Source organism: Amphibalanus amphitrite, unplaced genomic scaffold (genome assembly GCF_019059575.1).
Source record: "Amphibalanus amphitrite isolate SeventyFive unplaced genomic scaffold, NRLGWU_Aamphi_draft 000171F_arrow, whole genome shotgun sequence".
Classification (NCBI taxonomy): domain Eukaryota; kingdom Metazoa; phylum Arthropoda; class Thecostraca; order Balanomorpha; family Balanidae; genus Amphibalanus; species Amphibalanus amphitrite.
The window spans coordinates 335,559-358,249 of NW_024881666.1; the positions used below are offsets into that span (position 1 = coordinate 335,559).

Consider the following 22,691-nt stretch of genomic DNA (forward strand, 5'->3'; position numbering starts at 1 on the left):
AGAGAGACAGAGACAGAGAGAGACAGAGAGAGACAGAGAGAGACAGAGAGAGACAGAGAGAGACAGAGAGAGACAGAGAGAGACAGAGACAGAGAGAGACAGAGAGAGACAGAGACAGAGAGAGACAGAGAGAGAGAGAGACAGAGAGAGACAGAGAGAGACAGAGACAGAGAGAGACAGAGAGAGACAGAGAGAGACAGAGACAGAGAGAGACAGAGAGAGACAGAGACAGAGAGAGACAGAGAGAGACAGAGACAGAGAGAGACAGAGACAGAGAGAGACAGAGACAGAGAGAGACAGAGACAGAGAGAGACAGAGAGAGAGACAGAGAACAGACTCGTTTGTGACGTTTCGATATATGTATATGCTTATATCTTCGTCAGAATAATAAATCGGCGTATCGTTCACACTTTTCGACAATAATGGCACACAAACACGATAAAGATGGGTACAAAAACAATTAAAAACACGTAGCGAAATAATCACATCTAATTTCACTTGGTCCCTTCATTTGCAGGATCCATTATTTCTATGTGCCTCCAGCAGCTGGATCCATACTACAATTCGACAGAATAAAGAGTAGACGGCGAAAGCAATGCAGAATACCCATTAACTGGGCTTGACGGTTATACACAACTAATAATTTGCAACACCTGAAGTGGAAGAGATGCACTTGGGTTAGACCTTCCCACCTACCCTTCCTTTCGGACATTTTCCCCTCCACTTTCCCTTAGTGTTCCCAGAAGTCCCACCCACCTCATCTCTCTAAATTTCCTACGGTCCTCTGAGTTCCCCCTTGTCCTTTCCAGACCGATTATTCTAAAGTCGCCCTCTTTGTGCCCCCCTCCTGAGAAGTGGCGGTTCACGGGAATCCTGCCCTCCCTCCTACACCGTATTGATGAAAGGTGGTTCTGGGTACGCGTGTATATTGTATCGCCTGTTTGTCCTACGTATACCACCTTTTCACACTTATTGCACCAGACACCATACACCAGGTTAGATGACCTACACCCTATGTCTGGGAATCAAAGCTCTCCCATCTTCATCACAACCGGGAAACATTCGAACTTCGAATTGGGTTTATTGCGCCCTTGAACTTTGACGCAGCAATCACCCACCAGTCTCCCATCACAGGCACGGGAGCCATCAAACAAGCAACTGACCGCCACGCAGTCACACAAATCCAACTCAACAAAGCGACGTCATCGCCGCACTCGTCTCAGCTGCGCCGTTCACGTGTCAACCCCGCCACGCCGACCACACCCAAGAGCTATGCTACGCACGTCCTGTCCTCTGTCTCCTCTACCTGTAATTTGTGGCTAAGAATTGTGCCACCAGGCGGCAGCACCCGTCGGCCTATAGCTGTCGCCACTGCCGCACCGAGCGATGAGCGTAGGTACTCATCTCGGCCACACTACATATACCTATATTTCTCAACACGCTCCCCCCTTGGTGAATAGCGTTACGCGCGACATCATTCACCAACACATACGATACACACACGATACATGTACAATAAAAAATGCCATAACAATAGGCAATCAGTGGCGCGCATATCACTGGCACCTCCACCACTCGAACTTTAGTAGCTGTCGGCACACAAGCAGCATTTGCGGCAGAAACATTGAGTTCATACACATTACACACATTTGAGGCTCTACCCCCACCAAACGATGCACTTTCAATTCAAGGGTAAAGGCCGTGTTACACTGCCGAATTTTGGTCACGACCCTGTCGCCGAATCACGTCGTGTAGGAAATCGGCGAACAGTTCACCGACAGAGGCGACCAGTTCGCCGACAGAGCCCGATTTGCAGAAAACGGGTGGGGGGCCCCCTTAAGCCCTTGTTACACTGCCGAATTTTGGTACACGAATGTGCACGAATATGCAAGTCATCCTATGTCGCGGACCGATTCGGGATCTTTCTTCCACGGTCTTGTCATTTCGCAGACCAGTCGGTGTCCACTGCGCGACTTTTACGGTTCGTCACGACCGCCACGAATATTTCATGAAAAATGAAAATTTCGTGGCCGTTCGCCGAACTTAAAATAAACGAACATGATCGCCAAACAGTCGCCGAGTCGCCGCCGACATGTCGCTGCGTGTGCCGACTTGTTGCCAAGGTATCGCCGACTATTCGCCACAGATTCGCCATTCATTCGCGATGTTCGCCGAATCATGGATCAGCTTCGACCCGCGCACGATAAGGGGGGCCCCCCACCCGTTTTCTGCAAATCGGGCTCTGTCGGCGAACTGTTCGCCTCTGTCGGTGAACTGTTCGCCGATTTCCTACACGACGTGATTCGGCGTCAGGGTCGTGGCCAAAATTCGGCAGTGTAACACGGCCTTTATCGTGCGCGGGTCGAAGCTGATCCATGATTCGGCGAACATCGCGAATGAATGGCGAATCTGTGGCGAATAGTCGGCGATACCTTGGCAACAAGTCGGCGCACGCAGCGACATGTCGGCGGCGACTCGGCGACTGTTTGGCGATCATGTTCGTTTATTTTAAGTTCGGCGAACGGCCACGAAATTTTCATTTTTCATGAAATATTCGTGGCGGTCGTGACGAACCGTAAAAGTCGCGCAGTGGACACCGACTGGTCTGCGGAATGACAAGACCGTGGAAGAAAGATCCCGAATCGGTCCGCGACATAGGATGACTTGCATATTCGTGCACATTCGTGTACCAAAATTCGGCAGTGTAACAAGGGCTTAAGGCCGTGTTACACTGCCGAATTTTGGTCACGACTCTGTCGCCGAATCACGTCGTGTAGGAAATCGGCGAACAGTTCATCGACAGAGGCGAACAGTTCGCCGACAGAGCCCGATTTGCAGAAAACGGGAGGGGGCCCCCCTAATCGTGCGCGGGTCGAAGCTGATCCATGGTTCGGCGAACATCGCGAATGAATGGCGAATCTGTGGCGAATGGTCGGCGATACCTTGGTAACAAGTCGGCGCACGCAGGGACATGTCGGCGGCGACTCGGCGACTGTTTGGCGACCATGTTCGTTTATTATAAGTTCTGCGAACGGCCACGAAATTTTCTCGGCCTGGCCAGGCGGCCGCCGACGAAGAACACAGAAACGTTGTTGCGCTTGTTCCTGTTTGTGTTTTTATGTGAAGATGTCAATAAAACGGCATGAAAAAATCCCAAATTATTAATCGTCTAATGGTTGTATGATTCAACGAACCTGCATTACATGTTTTTTTTCATAAAATGTGCTTTGTTTAAATACACACACTGCCGAACCAAAGAACAGAACTACACTGCCATGTTTTATCTAACCTACTATATCCTCATCCCGTCCATCTGTCAGTAAAGCCCAGTATGATACGTGCAGGCTCCATCACAACCAATAGTGATCATCATGCAACATCACGGCCACCCGTATTTGCAGCAGCGCGGTTATGAGCCCGGTAGAAGCCGCGGGTATGAGCCCGGTAGAAGCCGACGGCCAGCCGTATTTGCAGCAGCGCGGTTATGAGCCCGGTAGAAGCCGCGGGTATGAGCCCGGTAGAAGCCGACGGGAATTGGGCAGAGTGGAGCTGCCCGTAGCGACGGCGGGTTTGCGGGATTGAGTTTGGAGCAAAGCGTAATTTTTGTTTTTTGTTCTTGCCAGTGTTTCCTTTTTTACCAGCTGAAACAAGCAAGTGGCGGGTAATTAGTTTTTGCCGGCAAAAACGCCGCCCCTGTGTTGCTACCCAGTGGCGTGCGATCGGCAGCTGATTGTGTGCTACCTGGTGACCTGTTTTGGTGTGGTGGTGTGCCATTGGTGGCTGATTGTGTGCTACCTGGTTCGTGTGTCTGCAGGACGACAGCAGCGATGAGGAATTGGAGCCGGGACCGGCGCGCAACGACGGCACTCTGCTCGCCTCCGACTCGCCCAAACCACTGTACGTACGTGGCTGGCCACCGGCCGCTCATTGACTGCTTCTCACTGTACGTGGCTGGCCACCGGCCGCTCATTGACTGCTTCTCGATGTACGTGGCTGGCCACCGACCGCTCATTGACTGCTTCTCACTAAACGTGGCTGGCCACCGGCCGCTCATTGACTGCTTCTCACTGAACCCGGAGCTGGGCGGAACATCTAAAAAACCGTAAATTGTTGTATTTCACCCCACGAATATTTATGGAAATGGCGGCGTGTAGCGACGATGTTTTTAGCACAACTTATGCGCCTTTTCTGCACATGTCGCTAAGACTTCTGACCCAGGCCTTTCGTGGTCGGGTCTGAGGTCTCAAGTTCACGCCAAGTGCCCTTATCTTAGGGAAAATTTAATGCTCGCCATAGCTACACTTACTGAGCGATCGTTTTCAACCCGCGACCCGTTGGGGTGGTGGAGGGGGGGGGGGCAAAGGCCCCCTGTGGTTTTTCGCAGATAACTCAGAAACAGCTGCGAATTTCGACTTGAAACTATCAGCCCTCTTCGGATATCAATTTTACACAACTCCTGGAAAAAATAGGTCTCAGGTCATCTCTGGTGACGAGCTATAGAGGTCAAAGTGAGGTCATGTTCGGCGATTTTTCGTCGAAAAAGTTGTCCCGGGGGAAAATCGCAGAAAATCAGAGTTTCAACCTAGCGACTCAAAAATTTGCTCTAGGTATTAAAAAGCACGGCGAACAAAATGGATATCTCGAAATTTCCAAAATGCAAAAATCCCTAGGTCTAGGGATTTTCTAACTCAAAATCTAGATTTCTTGAGATGTTTTTTTTAATTGTGGAAACTTCTAAAACAAACACGGAATGTATGTCAGAGAACCCCTTACGGGCCTTACACATGCCAAAAATTAACAAAATATATCTTAAACTGCCAGAGATATAGCCATTTGAATGACTGACAAAGTAGCTACTGTTCTTATGACGTCACAATATTTTCGGTATTTTTTTTCTAAATACACCGCCACCCATTAATTGGGGACCAGGAATGCCCCCTCCCTCAGCCCAGCGACTCACAGAACCTTACTTTAACACCAGATAAAAGATAAAAATGGCAAAGTCGCGGAATTCCCTGCTAAGAATCGAAAAGAACTCAGAATAAGCAACCAGTCGGTAAGAGGAAGTCTGTTTTTTTTTTTTTACTAACTAACCAGAGGACGAAAGATGTCCCTGCTGAAAGCAACGGAAGACTAAAGCACTACTTCCAATACCATGTTTTATGATGTAAAAGTCAAAAGAACACTCACTCAGGGTTAGTAAAGGGACACATACATGCCAGAGGCAGTACAAAGCACAGGTAAGTTCGAGGGGCCCTCTTCAGAGCTAGTGAAGAGGCCCCTGATAGCTTGACGGGGGCCCTCTAAACTAAAGAAAGGCCCTCTTGCCACACAAGAGGGCCCTTTGAAAGCATGAAGGAGCTCCTGATCGCTTGACGGGTGCGCTCTGAGCCACAGGAAAACCCATTGCATTAACCCGCGCCCCACTGGGGGGGGGGGGGGCTATTTATAGCCCCCTCCCGTTTTTCTGCAATAACTTCCAAACCGCTTGACGTATCGACGCCAAACTTTCAGTACCTTTGGCTGCATCAATTTGACACCTTGTGTCAAAATTTGATCTTCGTACCTACCATAGGTCGGCCGGAAATGACGTCAGAGTGACGTCATGTTCGGCCGATTTCGACGCAAAACATTGAACCACGGCAATCGCTCCAAAGAGCTCAGTTTTTAAGCTAGATCCAATTTCTTTGCATGAGAGAACTCAGAATAGACTGCGCTATCAAACTGCTATCTCGGATTTTCGAAATTTTGAAAATTTCGAAAATTTTATATAATTAAATTAAAAATTTATATTTTTACATTTTTTCAATTTTTTTTTGACTTTTCGAAAAAACCGGAATATATGTGATAGAACGCATTATTATGACTAACTCTAGCAAGTTTTAGCTAAATATCTTCAAAAATGACCAAGTTATACGCATTATTGCAAAAAAATAAACAATTATTAATTTTTCAAATAAATTTTTCAGCACGAATTTGACATCGCACGCCAATATAAATAGCACCATCGTGTTTCTGAGCTCTAACTGCATCCAATAGACACCTTTTTTGTTGAAAAATTTTAACTTTAAAATTTGACCTTTTTTGACCTGAAAGTGACCTGACCTAAGCTAAATTTGACTCAAAATGACCTCGAATGACACAGACGACATCAAATTCGAAATGTGTGGCCTAAATGGACCATAAAACATGTGTCACGTGACCGACGGATGATATAATATTTTCGTGACCTGTGATGACCTGACCTTGACCTGAAAATCAAAGTACAAGTTTGGTACCCTCAGAGTATCTAGAGCATCTGTTCACGAGTGTGTGAACCAAAAATGAGCCTGATCTGACTTGTAAGACGGCGGCCAGAGCCCAAAACGTGAAGAAGCCAAAATGCTAATAATATTTACTTTGACCTGACCTGTGACGTCATCGGTGACCTCGAGGTCAATGAAATTAGGTTTCGTTCGACAGTTTTTCCGGGGCTATCAGACGCCGTTTGAATTTTGACGATCGGCCCAGTATTTTCGGAGTTAGGAGGGGGGCTATGAATAGCCCCCCCCCCAGTAGGGCGTGTTATGCGCAGACCCCAGTGGGGCGCGGGTTAAGGGCCCCCTGATTGCTTGACAGGGGCCCTCCGAACTACAGAAAAGCCCTCTGAATACACGAGAGGGTCCTCTGAACGCATGAAGGGACCCTTGATCGCTTGACGGGGGCTCTCTGAGCTACAGAAAGGCCCTCTGAGCGCATAAAGGGGCCCTGATTGCTTGTCAGGGACCCTCTTAACTGCAGAAAGGCCCTCTGAGCGCATAAAGGGCCCTCTGAACGAAAGAAAGGTCCTCTGGGTACACGAGAGGGTCCTCTGAAAGCATGAAGGGGTCGCCTGATCGCTTGATGGGACCCTCTGAGCTACAGAGAAACCCTCTGATTGCATTAAGGGCCCCCTGATTGCTTGACAGGGGCCCTCTGAACTACAGAAAGGCCCTCTGAATTCACGAGAGGGCCCTCTGAACGCATGAGGAGGCCCCTGATTGATTGACGTGGGCCTTCTAAGCTACAGTAAAATCCTCTGAGCGCATGAAAGGGCCCCCGGTCGGTGGACGGGGGCCCTCTTATCTACCGACTGGCCCTCTGAACGCGTTGAGCTGCCCTGAGGCGAGCTCATGATGGGACTCTCTGACTAACATCTGAAGGGTCCCCTGTCAGTGTAAAGGAACCACAACTTGCGTGAGGGGCCCTTTTTGGACCGAGAGGGCCCTCTGTCGGTCTGAGGGGCCCCCGATTGGTCTGAGGGGTCACCGATCGGCCTGAGGATCCCTTTGTTTGTCCGAGGGGCCTATATCAACTGGAGGGTGATCAACTATATCACCTGAGGAGGTCCTCTATCGACCGCTGTTCTGAGGGCCCCTGCCGGTCTTATGGGGCCACCGATTGACAGCCTTTTTTCACCTGAGGGGCCCTCTGTTGATCTGTTGGTTTCCGACGGTTGGTCTGATTCGATGTCGGTTTGATGGATCTCAAATCGGATCCACAGTCGATCTGAGGGGCCCCGAGGCCCTCAAATGACCTGATGGGCCCTTAGTTTGTCTTAGAGGGCTCTCCATCGGTCCGACAGGGCCCTCTGCATTCTGCAAGTGCAAGGGGACCTTTTGTCGATATGAGTGGCCCTTAGACGGCTTAACATGACCCTCAGACGGCTTACGAGGCTCTCATGGCCTGTAGCGGTCTTTGACGGTCTGAAGGACCCTCATCCGACCTACGAGACCCTCAGTCCGCCTTTAGAACCGGCTGAGCGACTCTATGAAGCTATTCGTGGGCCTATCTAGCAAGGGTCCATGGACTGCTTGCCCCCTCAGTTCTAACATTTTTTTTTCATTTTTTTAAAATAAATATTATTCAACTTATTTGGGCCCCCTCCAAAAAATAGTGCATGAAATCCGACTTTTGAATTTTGAGGGGGGTTACCTTGGGCCCTTGTAGGCCAGGATTCCCCCCTTGAGGAAATCCTGGCTACGCCCCTGGGTTCGGGTCAGTATTCTGTAGAAGGTCATGTGTGACCGGACGAGCCCTTCCAGCTAAGCAGAGCTTGTTGCTGGTCGGGCTCACCGGTCACAACGCCGCATGGGTGGGTTCGGTGTAAGCCAGTCACTATAACTGACAGGTTACGCTACACGAGTAGGAGGTGTTTGGAGAAGTTTAATAGAAAAACTCTACAACGCGATACAACGCATACCTATTATTCTAATTGATAGTACCTTATTTATTTGCATACTTTACTAATGATTATTGGTGTTATGTAAACAAAAGCTATATAGGGTGCTCTACAGGGTGTCCCATAAGCTCGTTCTCACCTTATATTTGCATGTAAAACAGAGTACATTGCGTTTTGATATGTTTATGGCCCCTCAATGTGCTCCCCATTTCATAGGCAAGCACATGAATACACGCTGCGGCGTGCCAACCGGCATAGGCGGCGGAACGGGGAGGGCACCGGGGCACCGTGCCCCCCTTTGATTTGGGAGTTTTAACATTAGCACTATGGGCTAATGTTAAAACTCCATGGGAAACATGACTATGGACTAACTATGGGCATGGAAAGAATGGGACCAAAAGTCGGCAGTGCCCCCCCCCCCCTTAATTGAAGATGTTCCACCACTACTGCCAACCGGCATGTTTGGCAGCATAGCTGGCTTGAAGTTAGCCCAGACTGACTTGACATGCGCCGTGAGCTCCTCGAGGCTTGAACAGCGCTTCGCTTCGACGAGCCTCGATTTCAATATTCCCAACACATTTTTATGAAATTTGGATCCGATGAGTTACCTGGGATGTGATCTTGCCACAGACGCCTATCACAGTCTCCTGGCACTGCTTTTAAGCTTTGCTTGACCTGTGCATTGATGCACTGTCTTGCTTGAAGATGGGCCTACGACCTCCCGTATGCCATTTTCACCTCCCAAAATGTGGTCATACTTGCGGCTCGAGTTAAGCTAGAAGGCTGAAACTCCTCCTAGATCTTCTTGGAGAAGCATTCTACGTCCCAACGCTGTTTCTTGAGTATAAATCGCAACCTGATCAGCGTCTGGACGCATATTTTCCCACATTACCGTGACCCTGGCCTTTTGCATAGGAATAAAGCGGGATGACACGAAGGCCTTTTCCTTCGCCCATATGGGACCGTTTTGGGGTTCGGACGGGTGTTTAATCTCGAAGTTTTTTTTAGCCTCAGGCTTAACGAAACACATGTTTGGCCATTTTAAGACATTTTCGACTGTTTTGCGTCCTCCGTTAAGTTGCCCTAGTGACCATAAGTTATGTACCCCGAAATAATACTCTTAGACAGCTGGTAATCCATCCTGAAAAGCCTGCTTACCAACTTTCTAACGCTAAGACCTTTTTGACGGCCACTCTGGCGCCACACAGTTTTGGCCACATGGCTCACTCTTGAGAGCTGACAAAAAAAGAGCATAAACTTGCAGTGATTGACTCCCGACAAATCATCGGCGTCACTTGCTGACTGTGCGTCCAGTTAGCGACAGACATTGGCTACAGAGTACAGACTGGATGGCCCAATCACCCTCAATCCTCGCGAATGGCCCACGTGCGGACTAAATACCGAGACGTTCCCGTATCGGAGACCTACATATATGTTGCGGCGTAAGCCGTCTCCACAAGAAGTGAACTCTCTAGCAAAAAATATTTTGTCTAGACGAATTAGTTAGTTACCGTGGAGCATATTCACAGTTGGCATGGCAACCCCCAAAGCTCAGTTACAAAATAAATTAAACGTGGATCTAAATAAGAGAGCTTCTAAAAGAAGAATTTAGGTGAGAAGGAACTTACGGGACACCCTGTAGGAAATACTCCTTACTTATTTTCTTTACTTGCAATTTAGACATGTTGATAATTCATTGAACGTTGAATTGGGTTGCCATAATTTTGTTCCAGATGCGAGGCCCAAGCCATGTTACATTACGAGTGCAGTATAATCTTTTTATACATGGTGCAATGAACTGTTGATCCAAATTTCATCCAAATTTCATCCAAATTTAATAAAAATGTGTTGGGAATTTTGAAATCGAGGCTCGTCGAAGCGAAGCGCTGTTCAAGCCTCGAGGAGCTCACGGCGCATGTCAAGTCAGTCTGGGCTAACTTCAAGCCAGCTATGCTGCCAAACATGCCGGTTGGCAGTAGTGGTGGAACATCTTCAATTAGGGGGGGGGGGGCACTGCCGACTTTTGGTCCCATTCTTTCCATGCCCATAGTTAGCCCATAGTCATGTTTCCCATGGAGTTTTAACATTAGCCCATAGTGCTAATGTTAAAACTCCCAAATCAAAGGGGGCACGGTGCCCCGGTGCCCTCCCCGTTCCGCCGCCTATGCCGGTTGGCACGCCGCAGCGTGTATTCATGTGCTTGCCTATGAAATGGGGAACACATTGAGGGGCCATAAACATATCAAAACGCAATGTACTCTGTTTTACATGCAAATATAAGGTGAGAACGAGCTTATGAGACACCCTGTAGAGCATCCTATATAGCTTTTGTTTACATAACACCAATAATCATTAGTAAAGTATGCAAATAAATAAGGTACTATCAATTAGAATAATAGGTATGCGTTGTATCGCGTTGTAGAGTTTTTCTATTAAACTTCTCCAAACACCTCCTACTCGTGTAGCGTAACCTGTCAGCTATAGTGACTGGCTTGCCCGAACCCACCCATGCGGCGTTGTGACCGGTGAGCCCGACCAGCAACAAGCTCTGCTTAGCTGGAAGGGCTCGTCCGGTCACACATGACCTTCTACAGAATACTGACCAGAACCCAGGGGCGTAGCCAGGATTTCCTCAAGGGGGGTTCCAAACCTACAAGGGCCCAAGGTAACCCCCCTCAAAATTCAAAAGTCGGATTTCATGCACTATTTTTTGGAGGGGGCCCAAATAAGTTGAATAATATTTATTTAAAAAAAAAAGAAAAATGTTAGAACTGAGGGGGCAAGCACTAGTCCATGGGCCCTTGCTAGATAGGTCCACGAATCAGAATAGCTTCATAGAGTCGCTCAGCCGGTTCTAAAGGCGGACTGAGGGTCTCGTAGGTCGGATGAGGGTCCTTCAGACCGTCAAAGACCGCTACAGGCCATGAGAGCCTCGTAAGCCGTCTGGGGTCATGTTAAGCCGTCTAAGGGCCACTCATACCGACAAAAGGTCCCCTTGCACTTGCAGAATGCAGAGGGCCCTGTCGGACCGATGGAGAGCCCTCTAAGGCAAACTAAGGGCCCATCAGGTCATTTGAGGGCCTCGGGGCCCCTCAGATCGACTGTGGATCCGATTTGAGATCCATCAAACCGACATCGAATCAGACCAACCGTCGGAAACCAACAGATCAACAGAGGGCCCCTCAGGTGAAAAACCAACAGATCAACAGAGGGCCCCTCAGGTGAAAAACTCAACAGATCAACAGAGGGCCCCTCAGGTGAAAAACTCAACAGATCAACAGAGGGCCCCTCAGGTGAAAAAAAACTCACTTGTTGCGCCGTCTGCAACTCCGATTGTCCTGGTGCTTCAGTGATTAGGCGTCCCGCCTGGTCACCCTTCGCACTAGGTGGCGCAGTAGGCAGTGCGCAGACTTGGTCAAGTTCTGCTTCGCCTCGAGTCTTCCCCCCACATTCTTCCTCTTCACCAGAAGCAGGTTCTTGGGCTCTTGTAGCTGCAGTATGCACGGGTGTTTGACCGGTTTCGGCGGGACAAGACTTGCAGCGCTTACCCGTCCAGATATTGCCGTTGACTGGTCGCTGCCGGGACATCGCATCGGCATTGCCGTGATCACGGCCCGGCCGGACAACCACCCGGAACTGGTAAGAGCTCAGCCCGATGGCCCACCGGCCACGTCTTCCCGTCCCGTCACGTTCCACATTGATGGACTCCGGTACACCCGTGTGTGGTTTGTGATCGGTCACGACTTCGAATTCTGCTCCAACTGTGTACTGGTTGAATCGCCGGATGGCGTGAACGATGGCCCAGAGTTCTTTATCATATGTTGGCCATCTGCGCTGTTGCTTTGTCAGCACCTTACTGTCGTAGGCGACGACTCTCTCCGTGTCACCCACCCGCTCCGCGAGCACTGAACCGACTGCAGAGTCGGATGCGTCCGTGTACAAGACGAATGTACCACGGAACGTAGGGAGGGCTAACACTGGTGGTGCAGTCAGCGCCTGCTTCAGACTCTCAAAAGCTTCTTCAGCATCCGGCGTCCACGTCAGGTGGTCACCCACCACCTTGGCTTCCCTCAGCTGCTTCGTGAGATCCATGTATTGTGGGACAAAACGGCTGTAATATCCGCACAATCCGAGGAAGCTCTTCATGCCATCTTCCGTCTTCGGTGGAGTCCAGTCGAGTATCTTCTGGATGTTATGTGGGTCCGGTAGGAGTCCCTCCTTTGCGACCCGGTGACCGAGGAACGTAACTTCGCGCTTTGCGAGGCGGCACTTTTCTGGTTTGAGCTTCAGCTTCGCCGACCTCACTCGCTTGAAGACATCACGGAGCGTTGCGATGTGCTCGTCCTAGGATCTGCTTGATATGATGATGTCATCAAGGTAGACTAAACAGCGTTTCGAGTCCAGACCCGCAAGCACCAGTTTCATGAATCGCTGGAATGTGGCTCCAGCATTTTTGAGACCCATGGCCATCACCCTGAACTGATGGAGTCCTTTGCCCGTGGAGAACGCCGTCTTTTCTCGGTCCTCTGTGGCCAGCGGGACCTGCCAGTAACCGGTCGCCATGTCGAGCGTCGTGTACAGTATGTCTAAAAAGTATGTCCCCTGGTTTGGCTCTCCCACAGGAGGCGAATTGGTAACTTGGCTGACTCCCAGTTGCGGCACCCGGCCGCCAGGGTCGCTGCGGCGCGAGCGGCCTTGACCGCTCGCATGTCATTTACCGGGGTTACATGAGCGATCCGTTCCAAATACGCACTACGCTAATGCGCATCAGCTCCCCACAAACGTATCTACAGCACCGGTTGCATGAGACTAATTCGTTTTATCTACGTCAAACGGATCTTGTTTGGCTCACCCGGGCTGACTCCTCGACGGCCGGTAATTCGTATCACAAACGGAATAGGATTAGCGTACAGTCATGGCGCAGTTGCGGCATTTACCGGGACGACTGAACTAAATTTTAAATACTTATATCATTTGATAGGCTCAAAAACATTTAAAATTAACATGAAATCAAAAAATGAAAACAAAGTTTTCTTGTTTTAACCCTCGCCCGTAAACGGCGATCTGCCACCTTCGCCCATGCAGGGGGGGGGGTGCGACCCCCCCCCCCTTGGCGTTTGAAAACGGAGCGCCGTAGAGCTTAGCGGAAAAGACTAACGGATTGCTCTCGCCGAGATCTGGTGATTGGTGGCATGTTTTTGTCCTAGGTCAACATTTGACCTACTTTTGACCGGTCAAAGGCCAAATTTTCGGAAAAAATAGACTTTTTCAACTTTCCGCGGCGATTGCGGCAAAACGGTGGGAGATATCGACTTGAAACCTTCACTATCGTGTTCCTTGATCAATTCTCTATCGTTTGGTATGTATTTCGTTTCCCTAGCTCTAAAAATGGCGCGTTGGGAGCGCCGGAAGTCGGCAAGGTCACGGTCGGCGGCAGAAATTCGAAAAATCAAAATTTAAATTTTTGAAATCTGATTGTATTTTGGATTTGGGAGGTCCATTTGCTCCCTATAGAAGCTAATATTGCTGCATATTCCCATTGAGGTGACAAGAATTAGCAAAATAGTGGTTCGGGCGCTTTTCAAAAATAGTACCGGACGCTGTTCCTCTTGTGACGTCATAGCTCCGTGACCTGACCTGACCCGGTCAAGTTTCTTATACCATATGATAGCCAATACTTGCCCCAACATGCATGGGAAGTTTCATCACGATCCATCAACCGATGTCCGTACCACCGGCAGGAGACCTCGAAAGTTGGCACTCAGTTTGTGAAAATCCGGCCGGAGGCTGTTCCCTTTGTGACGTCATAACTCCGTGACCTGACATGACCCGGTCAATTTTTTTTATCAAAAGATGCGCAAGGTTTGCCCCATAAGGTACCCAAAATTTGGCGGCGCTGCGCGCCGCCGTTTTTGCAGTATTTCCGAAAAGCCTCAGGGGGGGGGGGGTTGCACCAACCCCCCCCCTACATGGGCGAGGGTTAAGTCAGTGGGCACTGATTCGCCATGCAGCGACAGCAGGGTGGTCAGAAAAAATTATGTATCAAAATATTTCATTCATTTTATTTCACATGCAAAGACTAAACCAAAATACTAACATTTTTTTTTTTGCTATTTTCTACGAGGCAGCCAATAAAAAAATGCTTAGTATTTTGCATTTTGACGCTTCCAGTCAGCAAAGAATAGTTCTTGTGAAATACGGCCCGAATCCTGTGCCTCGGTTACATCAGCGATCCGTTCCAAATACGCACTACGCTAATTCGCATCAGCTCCCCAAGAACGCATTCAGTGCACCGACTACATGAGCAAATTCGTATCAGTGACGTCAAACGGATCTAGTTTGGCTCTCGGCCCGATGCGCATTACAAACGGAATAGCATACAAATGTGGCGCACTTCCGTAGCAATAGAGGTGACTGAATTAAAAACTTAATATCTTATGTCTTTTTTGCATTTAATCTGCTCAAAACATTCCCAATTAACTTAACAAAAAAAAGTTAAACATAAAGTTGTCTTGCTTTGACTCATTGAGCACTTGCCTCTCTTGATTCGTCTGTAGTGCTGTCAGAAAAATGTTTCAACTGAAAGTACTTTGATATTTTCTTTTTGGTTTTCACTATATTTATTTTTGAAAACTTGACAAAATACCGACATATTTTTTAATTATTATTTCAAAAGAAGCAAATGAAAAAATCCCTATTATTTTGCATTTTAATGTTTTTTTTGGAAAGAAATAGTTCCTGTAATACGTATCTTGGTCCTATTCGCTTCTAAGCCTCTTTCCCTGCGGATTTTGTTCGGACCGCCGATTCGTATTAGCAGGTGGATACGAGTCGGTAGTACGCTCATGATTCGCATTAGCGGTGAATCCGATCGTGATACGTATTTGCTTTGCTCATGTAACCGCGGATCGGATCGCCGATTCGTACTAGCAGGTGGCTACATGAGTCGGTAATGCGTTCCTAATTCGAATTAGCGGCTAAATACGTATTTACTGTGCTCATGTAACCCCGATAATTGGCAGTTCGGTCCCTCCCCATCTATACAGAGGTGGGGAGGGGAGAAGAGGGGAAGAGAGGGGAGGGAGCGGCATCCGCTCGGCACTGGGCGATACCTGGCTGACCCCGCGCTCCCTCACTGACCTCCGTCCAGCCCTCAGGGGAAGACCGACTTCCTCGGCCCGTAGCGGCCGAGCGGAAAACCGAGCTCGTAGGGCGCGACTCCATTGGCCCAATCTTATAAATGGAATGCTGTCGTATTCACGGCATTATATAATATTACTAGTGATACCAGCAGTGGATGTCGTAAAATAAAGTCCAAAACAAACGAAAGCACACGATTGACGCATAATGCGCCCTCCCATTCAAATAAGCCCGCCCACTTCATCAATAGATGGTGTAGTTTCTTAGGGCGTAAAAGATGCAAAACACTACCAAACTTTTTTTAGCTCGTCCACTGGGACCGTCAATATACAATTGACTGAAATGCATGAAAACCACTTTGCATTTAATAGCCGTTTCCAGCACCCAAACTTTAGCCAGTGACGCCCTGTCCATTCTAAAACGTTTATAAGATTGGTCCCAGCACCCGATTTGATATGAGAAAGTCGTTTAAAGAGCATCTTATCTCTAACCAATTTATTTATTATGGCCACTTTTACAGGACGTCTATAGAGCTTTGACTTTTACATTTCTTCCTCGTTCAGGAGCAACGTTTTAACCCTCACCGGACCTTCAGGTTTTCTGAATACCGAGGAGGCGTTGGGGGGTTGGAAGTGAGGGAACAACCCCCTTTGCCGATTCGCTCCTTAATGAGCTAGAGCCTCACGAAAGAAACGATCGTGCGCGTCGTTACGAAATGCAGCGATTGGTCTCCGATTTTAAGGACTAGGATCAGCCGATGACTTCTGAGGTTAGGTCAAGTGGCCCAAGGCACAGGTTCGGTTTTTGGTAAATAACTTCGCTAAACATGATCGCAGATCCGCGATTTTAGCAGCATCGTGTTTGTCTAGCTCAGGCGTGTCGAATGGTATACTTTTTCTTCGGGTGAGATCAAGTTAAGTTGTTAACCTCGGGTCAAGGTCAGGTCACAGCCCGTCAGGTCACGAAGCTGGTCAAAGTATAGCAGGGGCGGATCCAGGAAAACTCCAAGGGGAGGGTCATGGATCGAAGTGGTGCCCCTACCTATACCCAAAATTAAAAACTCAACGGTTTTCGTCCACTTCATTTTGGTGGTGCCCCCATTTTCAGTTTTTTTTTCTTTTTATTTTTTATTTTTAGTCAGTATCTTAACTCTTAGCCACAACCACATTTACCAATTGTAAGCAAGTATATATGAATGTGCTATGTGTATATATGTTGTGGACGCTGAGTAGTGAGTACTTACCAGGAACGTTATCAGGTAAGCAAATCGTTGTCAATCCGACGAACTTGACCCTGGCGTCTAAAGGGTCTGTCCTTGACACTTCAGGCTTGTCAGGGGCACCAAAGTCCTTCCAGGGACACCACAAACCTGTCAGGGGCACATACGGCCTGGTAGGGGCGCCACAGGCCCGCCAGGGGCACCACAGGCCTGCCAGGAAGCAGGGGCACTACAGGTCTAGCAAATATACGCGACAGGCCTGTCAGGGGCACAACGGGCCTGTTGGGCCCATGAGCACCCCTAGGGGCAGGGGCACCACAGTCCTTCCAGGGGCACCGCAGGCCTGTGAGGGGCACCAGCGGCCTAGCAGGAGCACCAGTCAACACAGGTCTGCCAGGGGCACCACAGACCTGCCAGGGGCACCAGAGGCCTACCAGGAGCACCACCGACCTCGCAGGGGTAACTTGGGCCTGTCAGGGCCCAGGGGCACCACGGGCATGTCGAGAGGCACTTCAGGCTTTTCAGGGGCACCATAGTCCTCTCCGGGCGCAGGGGTAGCAGGGGCGCCAGAGGCCTGCCAGGGGCACTACAGGCCTAGCAAGGGCACCACTGGTCTATCAGGGGCACCACGAGCCTGTCATAGCCAGGCATCTCAGGCTTGTCAAGGCCCAGGGGCACCACAGGTCTGTGAGGGGCACCAGCGACCTAGCAGGGGCACCAGTCAACACAGGTCTGCCAGGGGCGCCACAGACCTGCCAGGGGCACCACAGACCTGCCAGGGGCACCAGAGGTCTGCCAGGGGCACCACCGGCCTCGCAGGGGCACCTTGGGCCTGTCAGGGGCACCACGGGCCTGCCGAGGGGCACTTCAGACTTTTCAGGGGCACCAGTCCTCTCCGGGCGCAGGGGTACCAGCGGCCTAGCAAGGGCACCAGAGGCCTGCCAGGGGCACCAGCGGCCTAGCAAGGGCACCAGAGGTCGGCCAGGGGCACCACAGGCCTAACAAGGGCACCACGGGCCTGTCAGGGGCACCTCAGGCTTGTCAGGGCCCAGGGACACCACAGTCCTTCCAAGGGCACCGCAAGCCTGTCAGGGGCACCAGAGACCTGCCAGGGTCACCACAGGCCTAGCAAGGGCACCACTGGCCTGTCAGGGGCACCTCAGGCTTGTCAGGGCCCAGGGGCACCACAGTCCTTCCAGGGGCATTACAAGCCTGTCAGGGGCACCAGAGGCCTAGCAAAGGCACCACAGGCCTGCCATGGACACCACAGGCCTGCCAGGGGCACCACCGGCCTTGCAGGGGCGCCTCAGGCCTGTCAGGGGCACCACGTGCCTGCCGGGGACACTTCAGGCTTGTCAGGGGCGTTACAGTCCTGTCAGGGCCCAGGGGCACCAGGCCCGTGGTGTCCCTGCTAGGCCTGTGGTGCCCCTGGCGGTCCTGTGGTGCCCCTGTCAGGACTGTGATACCCCTGATAGGCCGGTGGTTCCCCTGGCAGGTCTTTGGGCCCCCGGGCCTCAAGGGGGGGCATGACCCATGTGACCCCCCCCCTTGGATCCGCCACTGAATTATAGAGATATTATATACAATTTAATTTAGGATAGTTTAATTCAAGTCGGTATGAATCCGATTTCACAATTTACTAGGTGGGTTTTGCAGCGCTATTACTTCGGCATGTAATTATAAATCATTGCTAATTTCGATCCGGATGTCGTTATTCAATGCTGGCCTTTGCGCCCTCAGAAAAGTTTGTAGTCATGAAGGCTTGCATTGACCCATACTTTCCATTTTTCAGCACCATTATTCGCCGTAGTTGACCAGGTATTTTTCTTCAGCTCTCCCCCGAATCATTTGGCTTAGACCCATGGCGTATCACCCGTGCATCGCAAGACGCACCTACCAGTTACCACACACAAGTTCACGATCCCCACGAACCCACATCAGCGTCCGTTCGCTTGGTGTGTGACCCCTTGACCTTTGGCTGCGACAACTGCCAGCTTGCCGGAGCACCCCTCCCTGCACGCGCTGCCCCGCCCGCTCCCTTCCCTCTCTCCCTCCCCCCCCCCCGGGGTCGTGTCACGAAGGTTCGGGCTTACGCTACTACCGGCCGCTGCGCAGCTGTCACCTAGCGCTTGGGAATGTGTGGTCTGGTGCAGATTCAGCCAACTACCGGCTCGCGACACCAGCGCCACGTAGTGGCGACGGTACATTCTTTTTAGACATACTGTACCACGTTGCCCCCGCTAGGGTATCCAATGCTTCGTCGACCCTCGGCAGAGGATGCGCACATCCGCGAGTTCGGCTGTTGATCGCGCGGAGATCGACGCAGAAGCGGAAACTTCCATCTTTCTTTCTGGCCAGGACGACTGGGGAGCACCACGGACTTGTACTCTCTTCAATTATTCCATCTTTCATCATCTGCGTCTTCTGCTTCTCGACTTGCTCGCGGAGTTTAACTGGTACCCGCCGTGGTCTCTGCCAGACTTGTAAACGACTCAAATTTTTTTTGAGTCGATTCTCTGTTTGAGTCTGGAAATTTGAATCGATTCATCAAACGACTCATGATGTTAAATTTAATTGATTCGAATCAACTCCTGACTCAAGTTCCTCGATAAAATGATTCGAATCAACTCATGACTCGAGCAACTAGCCAACGGAATGATTCAAATCAACTCATGACTCACACATTTTGATGAATTGATTCAAATCAACTCATGACTCACACGACATTTTCATTGAACTTATTTCATTCAACCCATGACTCATTATAGGCATTTGTTGATTATTTGACTCAAAGCTATGATAAAATGAATATGCCGCATACCACAATTGTATTAAGCAGCATAGTAGCCTTGACCAAAGATTCAAGCAGCTACCTAGTAGGACTAGGTACATAGGTACAGGGACCCGCAGTTGCTACTGTACACATATATTACCAATTTAGAATTGCGCTATTATTTGCTAAGCGCTGGCCATTGGAGAAAGGAAATGTAGCGCAAAGTATGGAGGAATACCACATGTTTGCTCCTAGGCCGTATGTTTTGTCTAATTCCTTTTATCGCCACAGATATTCTTCCAAAACTGCAATCGTGCTATTTTTCCGCGCCGGTTGCCTCCCCAGAGCTCATCCTTGGTATCGCCTATAGCTTCCGTTCCCGCTACGTGAATGAAAGTCACGTGACTACTACAGGTTTGCGCTCAGTACTAACACACCTAGCCCGAGGGCCGGTCCGTAGCGGGGAGGGGTAGAACGCCTGAGCTCCAGCGCAGTGGAGGTGGTGGTGGCCCGTATCATAAAGAAGCAACCGTAAGCAGAACTACAATTGCCGCAGTATAAGATTATGATCAAGTTTTTCTTAAATGTATTGATTGACAAGGGAGTGCAATGCTTATCCGATATAATAAAACGGTGTCCAAGGCCTTGGAAGAACTATAAAACATATTCAGCAACGTATAAATTTCTGATACAGGCCATGACCTTTCACCTTGCCTCCGGGGAGGACCGCTCAGGAAGCCACATATCGAACGAATCGAGGCCTCGCAGCGCGGCGGCAGAGGAGAGTGGATAAACCATCGCCAGATCTTTCGTTTACTTATGTTTCCAGAAGAAGGGGGGTGGAGGGTGAGGGCTGTTTTCAACCCACTCACCAATCCTTTCCTTATTAACTTATAGCTTACCGAAAAATGCAACACAATGGTGGCCGTCACGAGATGTAGCGAAGAGTGCCTCAGCCACACCGGCTTTGAGTAAACTTTAAGCATTGGAATTCGGGCCAGGGATCCTGAAGCGATATCTTTTTTTTTTTGGTCGTGCATAAGCTGGGATGACGTCGTCCAAGTTAATTGCGAAGAAACGGTTTTAGTTTCAGAACATTTATGAGGCTAGTCGCGCCAAATAGTATACGTTTGTTGCAAAATGTCAAATAGTGATACCACAGAGTTGACGTGCTATCCAGATGATGGAATTTATTTGACACAAGAAGTCAACAAGTGGCATCGTTAGTCATCCTGCATACCTATAAATCGATTCGTCACCTTGGTTCGAGCTCAATAGTTCTTTTCGCGGATAATCGGTTTCGTTTTCTTTCTTTTTTGGGGGGCGGGGGGCAGTTAATGAGCCAGTAACCACCCTCCCCAGTCCCCCAAACAACAATTGTTGACAAATACTGTGATGGCCTAAAAAAATGCCCTCAATTGTGTCACGTAGGGGAGAATGAGGTAAGTTGAGCCGTTTTTTCGTAAGCTACAGGCTAACTTACTGATCATTTTTCTGCGTTTACGGGTTGGACGGACAGAGTGGTCATTTGCGCATGTAATGGTGACCAGAAATGTTTCATACCGCTTATTTTTGTACTGAAAGGCTGCGTCAAAAATCATCTTGCACGTTGCTCATCTTACCCCATGGGCGGGGTAAGTTGAGACACGTCGTGGGGAAAGTTGAGCATGGATAGAAAAAGCGAACCTCTTCTTTTCCCGGGCGCGGCGAAGAGTGGGCTCTTTTATTTAATCCATGGCATACATACTTATGGCAAAGTTTTTTTCCTCCATCAAAAAGTAACTGTTTAAAGCCTTCCTATAACTCGTCAAGTTTTCTATCAAGGAAGAAATCATATTATCCTTCAGATAATCTGCAAATCACTTACAACTTGTGTAATAAACAAAGAAAAAACAATTTCCTACCATTTTTATTCAGCAGAAACAAGCGCAGCTCAGTTCTCAGTTTGGTTTTCAACAGCGGAGACAACAATGGCTTATCCGGCTCATCTTCCCCCAGGTGAAAATGGCTCATCTTACCCCACCCGTGGTCATTTTCGATTAATGGCTGACACCTGCTAAGGAAAATAACCATGCACCGCAGATAACAACCATCTCATTTTAAAGGCAAAACATGTCTTAGTTATTAGGGGTGATACCACATGTTACCGGGGCTGAGCGCGAGAACGTTGCCGTCTCACGTGAAAGACGTGAACATCGTAAGCAAACAGCACATGGAAGCTCAAGTCAATTAGCGCCATAGGAGCTGAGAAACATGGGGTGGCTAAACTTGCCCCTTGGCTCATCTTACCCCACTCTCCCCTATTTGGGGCTCTCAACCTTGATTTGTTAAAGTTATTTGTCTGTTCATTATAAAAGCTGTCAAATTTGCCGTATCATTAAACTTTTATTGAATTTGTATTTCACACTTATATAAAATGAACAATTTTGTCACTGGCTTCTTTTATGAATGGAATTGGATGGTCGCATGAATGAACGAATGAATAGCTCCATTTGAGCATCAGCTGAAATCAATCCTAAAATTTAATCTACCAGTCTGCAACGAAAAGGTTTAAAAACCAGTGCAAGTTAGGTGCAGTTTCTAATCTATGCCGTTTTTTAACCCTCGCACGACCAGGCCATTTCTCATAACACGAACGACCAGGGGGGGGGGGTCGTTACGACCCCCCCTGGCGTTTCGAAACGGAAGGTCGTAGAGCTTAGCGGAAAAAACCAACGGATTGCTCTCCACGAGATCTCGCGATTGGTGGTATATTTTTTGGTCCTAGGTCAACATTTGACCTACTTATGACCGGTCAAAGGTCAAATTTTCCGAAAAAATCAAACTTTTTCACCTTTCCGCGGCGATTGCGGCAAAACGGTGGGAGATATCGACTTGAACCCTTCACTATCGTGTTCCTTGATCAACTCTCTATCGTTTGGTATGTATTTCGTTTCCCTAGCTCTAAAAATGGCGCGTTGGGAGCGCCGGAAGTCGGCAAGGTCACAGTCGGCGGCAGAAATTCGAAAAATCACAATTTAAATTTTTGAAATCTGATTGTATTTTTGGATTTGGGAGGTCCATTTGCTCCCTATAGAAGCTAATATTGCTGCATATTCCCATTGAGGTGACAAGAATTAGCAAAATAGTGGTTCGGGCGCTTTTCAAAAATAGTACCGGACGCTGTTCCTCTTGTGACGTCATAGCTCCGTGACCTGACCTGACCCGGTCAATTTTCTTGCACCACACGATAGCCAATGCTTGCCCCAACATGCATGGGAAGTTTCATCCCGATCCATCAAACAATGTGGGTATCACCGGCAGAAAACCTAGGGATTCGGCGCACACGTTTGGTAACTGTCGGCCGGAGGCTGTACATA

At 49.2% G+C, this 22,691-nt stretch overlaps 1 protein-coding gene across 6 annotated transcripts in view; it reads left to right on the forward strand.

Annotated features, from left to right (window-relative positions):
* LOC122383716 (serine/threonine-protein kinase mig-15-like) overlaps positions 1–22,691 on the forward strand; it is a 396,652-nt gene that overhangs the window by 130,536 nt on the left and 243,425 nt on the right. For all 6 annotated transcript variants that reach the window (XM_043370438.1, XM_043370439.1, XM_043370441.1 and 3 more), the window contains exon 12: positions 3,815–3,897. In XM_043370438.1, the coding sequence (XP_043226373.1) occupies positions 3,815–3,897 (83 nt within the window). The remainder of the gene's footprint in view (positions 1–3,814; positions 3,898–22,691) is intronic.